The sequence below is a fragment of the Simochromis diagramma genome, unplaced genomic scaffold (assembly GCF_900408965.1).
Source record: "Simochromis diagramma unplaced genomic scaffold, fSimDia1.1 OVJJ01000746.1, whole genome shotgun sequence".
In the NCBI taxonomy this organism is placed as follows: domain Eukaryota; kingdom Metazoa; phylum Chordata; class Actinopteri; order Cichliformes; family Cichlidae; genus Simochromis; species Simochromis diagramma.
In genome coordinates, this window is record NW_024386757.1 from 2,499,740 (window position 1) to 2,514,342 (window position 14,603).

General features: G+C 40.5%; 2 protein-coding genes across 4 annotated transcripts in view; both read right to left on the reverse strand.

Annotated features, from left to right (window-relative positions):
- Positions 1-688: 688 nt before the first annotated feature.
- ndufaf4 (NADH:ubiquinone oxidoreductase complex assembly factor 4) lies at positions 689-4,119 on the reverse strand. The gene is made up of 3 exons (XM_040027738.1): positions 3,890-4,119; positions 3,672-3,766; positions 689-2,309 (listed from the first exon to the last, which is right to left on the reverse strand). Exons 1-3 carry the CDS (start codon positions 4,023-4,025, stop codon positions 2,007-2,009), a joined length of 534 nt encoding a protein of 177 aa, XP_039883672.1. The 5' UTR covers positions 4,026-4,119; the 3' UTR covers positions 689-2,006.
- Positions 4,120-5,130: 1,011 nt separating this feature from the next.
- dse (dermatan sulfate epimerase) overlaps positions 5,131-14,603 on the reverse strand; it is a 31,796-nt gene continuing 22,323 nt past the window's right edge. For 2 of the 3 annotated variants that reach the window (XM_040027673.1, XM_040027680.1), the window contains 2 exons: positions 12,634-12,841; positions 5,131-9,657 (listed from right to left, as the gene is read on the reverse strand). In XM_040027673.1, the coding sequence (XP_039883607.1) occupies positions 7,911-9,657; positions 12,634-12,841 (1,955 nt within the window). In that variant the 3' untranslated portion in view covers positions 5,131-7,910. Of the gene's footprint in view, positions 9,658-11,969; positions 12,081-12,633; positions 12,842-14,603 lie in introns of all 3 variants that reach the window. The other variant, XR_005695255.1, reaches the window with a different exon arrangement.

Sequence of the window (14,603 nt, forward strand, 5' to 3'; positions counted from 1 at the left end):
TCACTCATAAATATACTCCATGATGTGGCTCCATGACTTCTACATTAAAATGCATTAAAAACAGCCCCATCCATAGAACTTTGGACCCACGTGTTAGACAACACTCATCTCCTTTGTCAGCAAAACAACATTTCCGAGCATCACTGTCTTACCTGGAATGCTGAGTAATCCAGATCTGTAACACTGGTGGATGGGGTGGATGGAGTCAAAAAAAAAGTCAACAGAACAAATGTCAGTGAGTTCATATGTAGTAATAAACAGCTACGTTTTGGACACGACACTGTCTGACATCTTTAAAAGAACATTTCAACAAGTTAGAAACAGACTGCTGCCGTTTGTTGTTTTTGTGTGTGGTTTGTACAGAGGAATTACTCTCATCATACAAGCCTGTATACAAGCACAGTATCAGCAAACAGGTCTTTAACTACTACAAGTGACAGTATTAGAGGAACTGCACTTTCATTCCAAGGCTATAGCTTTCATTATTGGATAATAACTCTGAAACAGGACAAACTAGACCTACATTTGACTCCTCATGTGAACCCAATTCAAAAGTTAAACAGTAGAATCTTAAAGTGGTCTCAAATAGAAATATGTATTTATTACCACAGATAGTGAATTGTATACAGAGGTATAGAGGTGGAGTTAGCCATTAGCTTAAAACAATAATAGCACTTAATTTGCACCGTTTTATCATGTGATCTGCATTGTTGAAAAATAAAACCTGACCCATGATCTTTTGTATTTTCATCTACTACTGACCTGCGTTTAGATATGCAATTTAGTTCAATGTCGCCAAAAATAAATTCTGTATCTGATTAGCAAAATATGAGAAAAAGACTTTTTAGCTACCTTGACCTATTTCCTCATAAATTATGGTTACTTTTTTACTAAGAACATTAGACTTTAGTTCATGTTTGACTCCAAATCCACCCCTCACTCAATATGTATTTGACATCATCAAGATGGTGTTTGTTAAAATATTCAAGGGTTCAAATTCAAAACATGACTTTACTATCAACTGGCAACATCACAGTTGGCTACACCCAGTTTTGTTAACGAGGTCTGTTAAGGCTAATGTCTGTTTTCAATGACGCTCAGTATTGATGTTAAAAAATGTCACAGAATTACTAATTTTCTATAAAAGTGACATGTGTTTTCTACCCAGGAGATGAGTTCTATATACCTTAACAAGTTCAGCTGTGCACCAGAAGCAGGTAACTGTAAAACTGTGTAATCACATGAACTTCAATACAGACTGATGATGACATAAGGACAAAAAAACAAAACATAAAACTGGATTAACAAAGAAAGCTGATAACCACACACAAAACAGCATTTATCCCTGAAGTTCTTGGTTTTGCCAAGGCTTTTGTCAGGCAAGCTTGGTTACGTCAAACTGGGTTTTTGGTGCACCCCCCAGGTCACAGGAAGTGATGCTAGTGTAGCTAATTAGAGAAGTTCCTCCTGCTAATTGTATCTTTGGATCAGGTTTCCTGACTGAGATGCCCAGGAGACTTATAGTTATGCAAGTTATGGGAATCCCAGCGCTAACTGTGCTAGTCTTTTCCATTTGCTTACTGTCTTTATGCTAAACTAGGCTAATCACATCCTGACTCTCATTTAACTCAAATATGAGCCTGTCCATCTGAATGTCACTCTATGAAGAAAATCTAGTAAATGTACTTTCCAAACTAATGAATGACTCCGTTTGATGTATCCACCTGCATAATGACATCACCCAGTTTTAGATTGTTTTATTTTCATCAGATAACTAACCAATAGGATTGCAAAGAAGATTAAATATCTAGAATTATTCTCATGTTTATTGTAGGGGTGTTTTGTATCTCGCAGTATGTCCCATAAAATTTCCTATGATCTCATCTCCATGTCAGCAATATGTAATGTCCAAGCTTTCAATCAGCTCATTCTTGCAGTGAACACTGAAAAGCATAAATAAATTAAATACGCTGTAATTTTCCACAGAGATGTCAGAGACTCTAGTCCTACGAAGCCTTTATCTGCTTGGCTTTTTTAGTCTTGGGTGGTATGATCTCAACCTTGAAGGGGACAAAGAAATCTAAAAGAGCTTTTGTTTCTTTCAAGTCCAGAGAATACTCTTGTGCGATCTTTTCGGGACTCCACGTCTGAGGCTGGTGCTGGTGGCTGCCCATAGCCTTCAGAGCCTCAGCAATGGTCAGTTTACCAATGGGAACATCTGTGAGCTCCACCAGGCCCAACGGAGATGCTGGGACACTGAACTTAAGAAGACGTCGCTGTTCTCTCCCCGCCGTCACGTCCTTTGATACCTGAGGGAAGAACAAGCAGTGAAGAATAACTATTATGAATAACAAAAATCAACATTTAAAAACTTTTGGCCAGTGCACATGCAAATCCCACACAGGAAAGTCAGGTTTGAAGTTGTGAATGACAGATTGGCTAATTTCCCAAGTTCAAAAAGTCCCCTATCGCAACACAGCAAGGACATCCACCTTACCTTTATGATACTTTGTGGCATAAAGGTAACCTAATTGCATTTGCAATCATAAATGTAGCAAATAATGCTAACAGATTTTTTTAAATTATTAATCTAACAGATACTGAGTCCATCATTTATACTCTTAAATGCATGCATTAGTTAGATTTTATTTTACAGAGTCAGGAAAGAATATGTACTGTCTGATGCTATCTTAAATATGAAAAAAATGACTTCTAGTCTCAGCGTCAGCAATATTAAGCTTATTAATTTAACACTCTTATTGGAACTTGAACATAACTGGACAAAACTGGATTAGTGCATGCCTAACATGCATCTACATATTCAGTTGTTCCCTTTGAAATGTCTTGTCCTCTGGACCACATATGGATGAGATATGAACAGCTATGAACAGATAAAAGGTCAAATTCAAGTAATGTGGATGCACATGAATATTTGACTATTCTGATTAAGAAATAGAAGCACAGTCACAGCTGTCCTCCTGCCATCATCCAGCTATGGACAGCCATGGTGGTATAAATTGGTCTGGCAGAGGTACAGAGGATTCAACTCTTCTTTTTCAAATTAAAAATTAAAAACTGAAAATAAAACTGATTCATTACAACACAGCCAAGCCTAGAATCATGGGAGCTGCAGGTGCTTTATCACTGGTGGCTCACTACCATCAACATGGTTTGTTTGATGAGTGTTGATTAGGTTTTTAAATTTCTGTCACCTGATTACAAAGACTTGGATGGATAATTCTAAAACAATTTTTAAAAAAATATTTTTTTTTACTTGTGAGCACAAAAGCTCGACCTATTGTTTACGAGGACCAGCCAATTAGAAGAAAACAGTCTTAAAGGGAGCAGCAGGAGATTAGGCAGCTTGTTTCCAGACAGCAGCTGAACAGAGCAAAGACTATTTTTGAACTGTGTTCATGCAAAGCAGAGTCCAAGCATGAAACATATGTAGCTGGCGATGATAATGATAGTTCCCTTTTAACAGCCAGTGTTAATCAATAATGTCTTTCTTTATTCTTCATAACACAGAATACATGAATGTCAACTTTGCAAAGATTCGACCTGTAAACGTCTGAATGACCCAAACTGAGAGCAAAAACACTGACAAACAATGAATGATTGAGCAGAGCTGATGTAACAGCATTCAAACACTCAGGCAGTGTCAGTCTGACCTCTGCTGCAGCCGGTGCTGGATCTCTGGACTCCACGTACACGGACCTGAGGTGGTCCAGCAGCGGCGCGTTATTCTGGTTCAACGAATCCACTTCTGAAAAACACAAACCGACGTGAGAATCGTCCCCGAGCTTTCTGAGGACACACGGATGAACGGTGAGCCTACCATGACCCCGGGTAAACTGTTACACAAGCCAGCTAGCACTCACTCACTTACCCTGCGGGCTGGAGGCTGTCGGTGGAAGCTTGACCGAGTGCCGGGGCGCCGCTCGCGGCTTGTCCTTGGAAAGTTCTCGGTGCACTCGGTTTTCCAAGTTGTAATTCCTGAACACACGCGTAACCCGTGCACCCATGTTTAACAAATTGTCAAAGCCCGTTATGAATAAAGTTGATTCAAACTGCCGACGGCGAGCGAGAAGGTTCTTTTTACAGGCGGAAATGTGAAAAGCGCAGAGGAAGCAGCAGCGACACCGTGTGGTTGGATGAGTTTATTGTTCCCCGTGTCTTTTTTTCAATTGCCAAACGTAAGGATGCTGGATACAGGTCTTAGTTAACTCAATAAATTAAGAAATAAATAATTAGTCTCATAATTTAATTGAGTGTTTTTAATAAAACATATCTTTTTGTTTTGTTGCAAAAACCTGACTGCCAGTTTTAACAAGAAGAATCGTGATCTGAATGCACTGTTGTGTCAAACACACTTGCTTTGCCACGTGATAAACTCTTTATAGGCTCCTTTTAAGAGTTATTGTATTATTAAAAAAAAGAATTGTTCACATTACCATTTGTGCTGTTTAACAGTCAGTGTAAAACAGAAGAAAGGAGAGTGACAGAGAGAAGAAAGAAGAGAGAAAGAAAAATAAATAGGAGAAAATCTAAATACAAAGGACACAGTGTAAGTAAAGTAAGTGTATGTGTATGTTTGTTTGTTACAAAACATACTTAACAATTAGGGTGAGAAGCCAACTATGTCTCCAAGGAGCCCTACTGAAGATGCAAGGCCATATGTCCTAAACTTTCTTTTATCCAATAAGATAAACTTATCTCACTTTGTACTCATTAAAATTCAAAACAATAAACTCACTAGGACAGTGTTTATTGAGGTCAAGAGATCCAAGGGTGGTTTTCCATATGGCCATGAAAGAATCTTCTGTTTCAAGGCACTTTTCTTTTCCACTATTTAATTCCCAAAACTATCCATCTTTATATACACAGCAGAGTAAACCCAAGAAAGGATCTAGGAGATGATTCAGTAAGAAAAAAGCTTCAGACAGCCTGAGCTTATGGTGTCATTGATCACTTTGTATAGATCAGTTATAACCCTAAAATGTCCAGCAGAGGGCAGCATTTAATACTCTATCACATTCTAAGTGGGGTTATATGGCTGGCCTCTTTTTGAGGTTCAAGCTCATCAGACATGTTTTTCAAACATGAACTGAACTGACCCGTCAGGCCTGACACAGGGAGGCTTTATTTGTTATTGAAGTAAAGGAAATAAATAAGCATTTAAACAGGTCAACAGAAGCCGGTCTTCATGTAAGGAAAGATGCTGGGAACACATCTGGAGGTAATTATCTACTCAATCATAAAGAAACAGCTCACAGTATTTTTGTGAGGAGTGGAGGAATCAGCTCCCAAACTGGGAGCTGATGGAAGTCAATAAAAGGCCAGCCAGTGATGTTTCAGTTACATCAGCTACTGTCTTGACAAGAGACAACGTGAGGTAGGTTTTATTCCAAAACAACAACAAAACAGTGCAGCTGGAATATGAGAGCTGCTGAAGACTGCTTATCATTGTTGTCCGTGTGGACTCAGCAGATAATGTGACAACTCCAAATATTTCCTCCTCCACCACTTTCTGCTACAGTGTTTAGAGACAAGCTGCGCTCATGATGTGTGCAATGGAATGGCATTGTGGAGACTACGAATGAGGCAGAACAGGCATATTTCAGGGGGTGCCGGTGTCATTCCACATGTGTTCATCTGGAGCTGAACAATAACGCAAACAAGGTGCCAAAAAACAGCAGTTCCTCTAATGTCCAAAAAAGAAAGTCAACCACCCATTTTTAAACACACAAACATTTCACAGCCTGATAGAAAACATCAGTTTTGGCCTTTGTGGTTAATTTCTTCTTTCATAGCAACTGTATATTTTCAGGAAAGGCTCAAGGTTAGGGGTGTGGCTGCTTTATTGACATGTTAGTCCACACCTCTACTAACTAGCACCCCTGAATTAGACCACACAGACTGTTTGTACTTTTTGTATTTTTTGGAAAATAAACTTTTAATAGGACTATCTGACAAATAATATTGTGCATTGTGTGCTAGAGATGGTCCAAGAAGTCTGTTACCTAACAATAATTATCAGATGAATGTGTCTGTGCATTACATCTGTACAGTTTATAAATACAGCTTTGCTAGCTAAGCCATGATGTGTTAGTTGAGAACTTAGCACTGTGTATGGTCACTTCACTGGGCCAAACTCTAATGTTACACCAAATTACAACCCTGTCAGCCAACAGTACATGAAAAAATAAGTGATGTAACACACTGAAGTGTTGATCAGCATTTGATTCCACAGCTGTAATGGCGCAGTGGCCATAGTACTGCTCATACTGTAACACGCTTACAGGACACAACACACAGCGAATTGAAACTTCTGCATGTTCTAACTTTATTTACAAATGGTAAAAAAAAAAGAGAGACCAAAAAATATATTTTCGCTTTAACATAAAATATATACATTTACAAGTGTTGCCATCAATTCTGTAGAGCAAGACAAATCTCAAGTACAAATGTGGAGATGGCATTGTAGTTGAGAACACCTTCACACAGATCTCTAAAGCTCCACAGAAGCTTATTACATTAGAGGTGGTCTCCTCTTATCTTGGCAATTCAAACATTCCTACTTGGAATCACTGCTTTTCCTAAACAGACACTCATTACATCCCACAGAATTAAAGCCACTGTTAGAAACAGCCAGAGACTTCAAGAATACCCACATGGAAAAGACAAAACTCTTACAGTAAATGTTTATGTATACTGCATGTCTCATACTATGATTTTTCTGTGAGATGACAAAAAAAAGACTACTGTTTTTTCCCATAAGTGTACACTCATTACCAGAATGCAGTCCTGATCTATAGATCAGTAATCAATAAGTAGCCCTGAGGTAAGTGTGTGATTTTGGGCTGTGTAAGTACAGAACTTTAAAATTTATATCACAATATTAAAGTCAACATTCCAAGATTGTTTTGTACACAAAAAAGTTCAAATAAAAATCTTCAAATGCTAAAAAGTTGTTTTTATTCAAATAAAACAAATTATTAGAAGTATATGTGGGTGGGGGCGGGGTTTAAAGTTTCTGCCAGTGTTTCACAAAGCTGACTCTCTGCCACTCCTGAGTCAGGGAATGTTTCTCAGACAAAAGCAACAAACATTAAATTAGCTCATGCAAATTAATTATCTAACATTACCATTTACTGTTTTTTATACATATAAAAATTAGAAAATAAGAGTAAAATCTGGTATAAATTCTGTGCCTAATCAAAACATGGATCCATCCACTGTGGAAATAAGGGAGGAGCTGAAAGTACACCGTGGATACCTTTAGTGCCCTCCCACTGGCACATATATGCTGCTTTCTCTTTGTGCTTGAAATGAAAAATAAACACACCACAAACAAACTCTCTATTATTCTGATTCTGTATTTCAAGTTCATTATTTACCTGAGCAGTCTGACATCATTACAGCTTTCATCAGCCTAGCACTCTTTAACTTGGCGTTTACAGCTCCATGTGGGTATCGCAGTACGAGAAGATGTTATGGTCAATGTTTGTACCATGATTTCATTCTTGGCTTTGGAATTATTACACACCCGTGAGAATAAAAGCAAAAGTTGTGATATTACAACAATACAGGTGATAATAAGATGCGCTACAAATCATGAGATTAGGAGCAAAACTTGCCTGACTGATACCATCTGTAATGTTACAAGATGCTCATATTATGTGATGGAAGCTGGATTTGTGATTTAACTTTGTCTCACACCATCAACACTTTTCTTGTAAAATTAATCTTTGAACATTCCACCTTTTTCCCATTTTTTTCTTGAAATCTCAGTTCTGTTTTATGGAACAGTGGCCTTACTATCCTGTCATAAGACCTGGCTCAGAGTGAGGTGTGAGGTCATTCAAACTGCACACGGATCAGCTGGCGTGCTCAGTACACTCGTGATGTCAGCACTGCGTGTGAGAGCAGGAGGAGTACAGGTACAGCAGGATGAAGCAGTCGATCAGAAGGATGCTGTAGAAACATCTCTGTGTGTACAGACTCCGACCCCTCTTAAAGCGAGTCAGCAGTACAGCCAGCAGTAAAAAGAAGGTGGCCATGTTCAGGAGGAGGAACAGGCGTATGTAGGAAGCCGTGCTGGGTAAACTGTCGCTTCCTGCTGTGGCGACCATGTGAACTTCCTTGAATTTGCGACCCTTGAAAAAGCCCCCCTTTCTGTTCTTGCGGCTGTCTGCGTAATCCACAAAGGCCCGCGTATCTGCATCGCCCTCTTCTGGACTGTCATCATATGTGCGCTTTGAAGTTCTCTGTCTCTCTTTCTTTTCGTTCACCTCAATCTGTGCAAAAATGTCAGGTAGAGTCTCTGAGAGCTTATCTCCGAGGTTCACTCTCTTCCCCCCCTTACCTTTGCTCTGTTTTCTGGACATAGCGAACATCTTCTCAATGGCTTCCTCCGTCTTCTTCTTGTCAGTGAACTGGAGGAGGCGCTCTGCTGTCTTTCGGAAGCTGACGGTGTTGAGGACCCGTCCAAGGATGTGCCTCTCCATCTGCTGGAAGACGGGCTTGACGTGTTGGAGGTTGTCCTCCATTAGGCTGACGTATTCCTCCACTTCCTCCGGAAAGCTGCTAACCTCAGCTGCTTCCTTCTCAAATACGATCTTCTTGTTGTCCAATAGCACCATGGCAAAAAGTGGCTTGCTGGTGACCTCTGCAGTCAACAGGTAAATTGTGTAGATGTGTTTCTTGGTGGCCAGGTAGATATCGACCCTCTCATTATCCCCACGCAGGCTAAAGCTCTGCACATCCACACCTGGTCCAAAGAAAATGTAGGCCATCCTAGTGTGAGGGTACCTCAATGGCATTGTGACATTCACATAGTTGGAGCCATTATAAGGGTATCCTCGAGGGTAATTCCAGTAGCCTACCACCCCTTTGTTACTGTAGTTTGTGTCGTCCATCCAGAACATCTTATATTTATCCTCCCCGTGTGATATAAACGCTCCATGAACGCCATCTACCTTTGTACCTTGGAATGGCAGCTCTGTGTTGTGAAAGAAGGCACTCATGGCACGGACAGGGCTGTCAGGATCCAGGTGGATGTGGTCGACAACAAGCAGGAGCTGTGGATGAAGAAGGAGCAGGTTCCTCTGGACATTCCTGATCTTCAGTTCTGGATTGTAAGCAGAACGTCCTTCTCCTCGGATAAAGATCATGCCCTTCCTCTCTATAGCAGCTTCCACTCTCCCCTGAGCATCAGCAGCTGGCCCCACCTTGTACTTTAACCACTTGGAATCACAGGCTTCTGTAACCTGTCCAGCCCATGGCTTAAAGCAACTCCCTGAGAAGGCTGAGCTAAACAAAACCGCATTGTTCAACAAGGTATACTTTGGTCCATAGAGTGCCTCAGTGACAAACGGGACACCGTTGGGCGCAAACGTGAAAGAGTTCTGATCAGGGTGTTCGTGGCCGGCATTAAAGTTCCTCCACCCTTTAATCCACTCTTTGTACTTGTTCTTATGAACAATGTCGAAGATGGCACGTCCCCCCAGCTTCCCTGACTTGAAGGACAGAAAAGAGCTGTTGGCTTTGACGGGTAAAGCGCTTCCATATGTTACCACGCCCCAGTCCTCAAAGTAGTGGAGCTTGGGTGTTCCAAAATCTGATGGGGGTTTGGGGACCAGGCCTGGGTCATACCTGCAGAACCAGAGGACAGATATTATTGACCCCAAATCCAAAACGTTGGGATGCTATCTAAAATGTAAATAAATGTACCAATTCAGGAAAAATATTTCCTGAAATCAGGAAAAATATTTGCAAATTTTCAAACCTTTCAAGGAAAAAGAAATTGTCTGAAAATTTGAGCAAGACAATGCGAAACCACATCCATTATGTATATGAGTGGATTTTCTAAAATCAATGACTATGTCTATATTTCATCTTAAATATGTTTAACTGAGTATCAGACTCATTACACCATTTAAAAGAACCATCATGGACTGGGCTGTTGCTGGTGTTATTATCCTAGAGCAGTCATTTTTATTTTAAAAAAATATTAAAATATTAATTAATAGTATTAAAATGTTAATCAAGGTTAATTGAGCACATGTAAACGCAGAGACTGGCACTGTTCTACTTAATGCTGACCGCCAGAGAAGACATTAAGTACCTGGATGACTCACACCAACAAAGTCACAAGAGATTCAGACAACAACTCAGTCGCAGACCAAAGGGCCCTGCACAACTGCTATCACCACAGGATGAGGGTTGACCACATTAACCCTGCAGAAGCAGGCAAAGGTACAGGAAGAAGCTCAAGAACTGTGGCACAGATGTCACTGAGGGAAACATCTCTCCACAGCTCCACTCCTGGTGGAAGGACATTTCACAGGTGGAACTTGGAGGCCCTGAAGTCTCTACACTTCTGAAATGGTATCAACAACCCAGTGTAAAAGCCTCTGTTTGTGCCTCTCATGATAGACCAAGACTGCATCTATCTTACAGAAGCCAGGAGTCATGTCAATGTACAGTCTTAGAGCCTGAACAGGGCAAAGTATGTCAAGTATGTGAGTGCGTTGATGTTTCCAAAGCAAACACATCACTTGCCACTAGGGATGGGTATCGAAAACCGGTTCTTGTTGAGAACCGGTTCCCACTGTTTCAATTCCTTGGAATTGTTTGCCATTTTTGCAAACGATTCCCTTATCGATTCCAGTCGCCCCGAATGACGTCACCACATTGCGGAGCGTCATTTACCTGGCAGGAAACATGGTGGCTCAAACGCTCAAAAGTTTGATTATACTTTATGAGAACGGATGACAACAGGGCAACTTGCAATACTTGCAAAGTGGATATTTCATTTAAGGGAGGAAACACTACGAATATGCAAAAGCATTTGCTCACAAAACACGCGATAACCTTAAATGAATGTCGTGTTTTTAATTCCGCTCCAGACTCGTGAATCTCAACCCAGCAGCAGCGGTAACGTTTGTACGTCCTCTCCCGTTAATGCGGCAGGTAAATAATCAACAACAGTGCATATTATGTTAGCGCGATCTGTCTTATTACAAAACCTGCCATTACTGTGCATTTAGGTGACCATGATGAGAGAGACAGACAGAGTCTGGCTCAGATGCTGGCAGTTCTCGCTGCAGTCTACCGGTAGCGTCTCCTTTCAGGCCAGGATAGACGAATGTCACCGAGCAGTGACTGAGTTTGTGGTAAAAGGCTTGCACCCATTTGCCACAGCAGATGCCCCCGATTTTCGGTAAGTGAATGTGTTTAATTGTAGGCAGGGACATTACTGGATATTCTTGTGTAATTGCTACAGAATAATTTATGTTATACTTTGTTATTGCTACAGAAGAATATTTATTTTATTATTTTACATTTACAATTTTTTTTCCTGGGAACCCTGTGACACCCCATTGAAGAGCCATAGGCTGGATCTCTTAAGATCTCACTGCTGGGTTTGTAAGGCCTTGTTACTCCTAAATTTCTATCTTGTTCAAAGAGAAGATATAAAACAAAGTTCTAAGCTATTCGACCTTAGTGTTCTCCTTTTTTAAAAATAATCGATAAGAGAATCGATAAAGAATCGAATCGTTAAACAGAATCGAAAATGGAATCGGAATCGTGAAAATCTTATCAATACCCATCCCTTCTTGGGGCCATGCCTTTGCTAGATCTACCACTGGCTTCAGCCTCCTCTCATACACCAGGGGACTTTTAGTCAGAAATGATGTCTGACTCATTCTCACAAGGTGAGGAGAGGCTCATGTTAAGATCTGCTGAGCCTCCAGGAACTGACCTGATCTGGTGCCCCATTGGTTATCATGATACATGTTATCTTGTGGTCTCACACAGCACTACAGCCTTAGAGGGAGGAATCTATAACCACCACTTCCCCGTGGAAGGGAAATGATCCAAAGGAATACCACGGGTCAAAAAAAGTCCAGTTCCTCCAGGTGTCCAGAGACTGAAGGCAATACTTCAACACTACCACTGGCCTGTTTTGGTCCTTCTGGGGGTCAAGGCCCAAGCTGTTGATCCAAACCTGCAGGGGGCCCCAAGAAAGAAGCCCCAGTGGCTTCCACGACTTCTGTCAGTTTCCCCAGCAACTGAACAAACACAAGAAGAGTTTTTATGTCTAAGACAGTCTGCATCTGAGTAGGGCCGCATGTCAACTAATTATCCAAGTATAGAAAAATCTGCAAGCCTGTTGCTTTCAAGGGAGAAAGCCTCAATACACTTGTTAGGTGTTGGTTAGCACCCAAAGGTCGGTGACCAAGGCCTCCCAGTAGCTGAAACGTTGCAGTGAGAAACAGCTGACAGCAAAACTTTGACAATCAGGATGTCAGGATCGAGTGCTGCCTTGCAGTTCTCTCAGCTAATGCCATGCAGCCGCAGTTGGTGCAAGAATAATTAGTGGGTGCCTGTCTCATGCTCATTGCCAAGAGACTCTCATGGCTCATCTGTCCTGTTAAATGGATGATCTTCCAGCCCAACATTGGCAAGTGTAAAAAAAGGCAACAATTTATCATATTATCCATTTAAATTTACATGAAAAATTGACCAAATGACCAAAAAGTGACCCCTGACAAGATGTGCAGAAGTGTATGTTAAAGTACTGTCACTAACAAAAAAACGATGAAATTAACCTGAGCAGCTTACCAAATGAACTCTGTATGGAGAGTACACCATCGCTGGCCTTTTCCAGCTTGCCCCGGCCCTTCCATTACCCTGTTTTGATGAATCAGATCTGCCAGCCAGTTTCCACTGCCATTACGCAACACATAGCGGTCCAAAAATACCAGCTGGCTCTCTGGCCCGTAGAACCAGTTATAGTTGGAATCTGCAATTGCTACAGTTCGCTGAAATCCTGGTGAGATGGTGAAAACACAAAGAAGATAAAAACACCATATTTCATTTGTAAAGGGTACACATGACAAATAAAATGTTTTACTGAGTGAGTTTGAGGTTTGTAGAGCCAAAAAATGTGCAAAAATAGCACTTTAAACACTATGAATTCTTTGCAAATTACAAAACTCAACCATGCAAAACTCATTATGAAAGGATCTGGCTTGTGATCACAAATGTGTAACAAAAGAGCACTCCCCAACTTAAACCTCTGTGGCCCAGCTCAGCTCCACACTAAGTGCAAATTGTTCACACAGTTTTGTTGTCTATAATTACATAAGGAAACTCTTGCTCTCTGTTGTTGAGAGGGTTCTTAGAAACCCGTTATAGTAACTACAACATGTTATCACAGTAAATCATTTGTCAAACCCAAACACTCGGGAACTTATAGCACAAACACTGTCAAGGTAAGTCTCTTCGGACTGATAAAGCCCCTGCTTTCAGTGTAATTTACACTCAAACCAAAGTTAATGTCTTCATTTTATCCTTTGCACAGCAGTACTTAGATTAGTTTTACATTGGACCATGGGTAGAATTATATTTCTTGTATCTGTATAGAAATGAACCTTTCTTCATTTAACTTTAAGTAAACACGGCAAATGAACTGACAATAACATCTATGAGAACGTTGGTCATTTATATTTCAACTGACTGACTCTCTAATCCTGTCAACAGTTTTAGAACATACAAGCAACCATACAAAATACAAAGATACACAACAATCCTCCACAGTCTTTCAGCAACACCCACTACAACTGACCTTCCACCTTTTTTCATTATTCACCCTCCAGCTTGTACTTCAGCCTAGCCTTCATTTTGCTTGGGTGGCATCTGTTTTTAGGTGCACTCACACTTTCCTGACACAGACAACTCATAATGTCATGTTTGTCAGGATGATAAGAAGGTCTATCCCAACTCAGGAGATAGCATGGGTCAATCCCTGGCAATGCCAAATGCATGCATTGGAGTAGGTGTGATGGACAGGGCTTAAAGGGATGAAAGCGTGTGTACACTGGTGGATGTGGCTTACAGTAAGCGTTTCGAGTGCTCAGGTAAACACAGAGGTTTTACACAAGTATCAATCCAGGTAACTGGAATATATGGCATGATGTCACAAAAATCATCTCCTTGGATAATGCCTGTCATAGATATATGGAAACTCAACAGCCCAAAAAGTTACTATTTAGTTACTATTTAGAGCTTTTTTTAATAGCTCTCTGAGCTCAGCTGCTCTCATCCACCAGTAGACTCTGTGTTCTGGTGGCGTTTTCATGCAACACATGATAAAAAAAATAACTGATTAAATAACATAAACACTGCATCTCCATACAACATGGTAATATACTACGCAAAACTACCCACGCCAACCATCTCCAACCTGGATTTAAGTGTGATCACATAAATCTTATACGTCATATGAGTTAATGAGAGGAAAGACAAAAAAACACTACTCTGAAATTTCGGATTTAGTCATTTAAAAATCGCATCTCATTAAATTACATGTCAAAATGCTACTGACTTATTAGAAGGTTGTTATCTATTTCAAAATCTGTCTGGAAAAGTAGCAATGGTAAGTAAATCTGCCATTTATATAACATAGCATATGGACATGCAATTTACATTACAGCACTTGGCATCTCTTCATTTGCATTCAAGACTCAGACTAATACTGGAACTTAAACTGACAGTTACTTCCTTTTTTCCAGCTGTCTTCTGACACTTTA

Bases quoted from the DNA above. Each gene is read 5' to 3' on its own strand.
- ndufaf4 (XM_040027738.1), bottom strand. From the start codon at position 4,025: ATGGGTGCACGGGTTACGCGTGTGTTCAGGAATTACAACTTGGAAAAC. The intron at 3,767-3,889 runs GTAAGTGAGTGA...TGTGTTTTTCAG, and splicing joins GACAGCCTCCAGCCCGCAGG to AAGTGGATTCGTTGAACCAG. The intron at 2,310-3,671 runs GTCAGACTGACA...TTCTTCCCTCAG, and splicing joins CAGCACCGGCTGCAGCAGAG to GTATCAAAGGACGTGACGGC.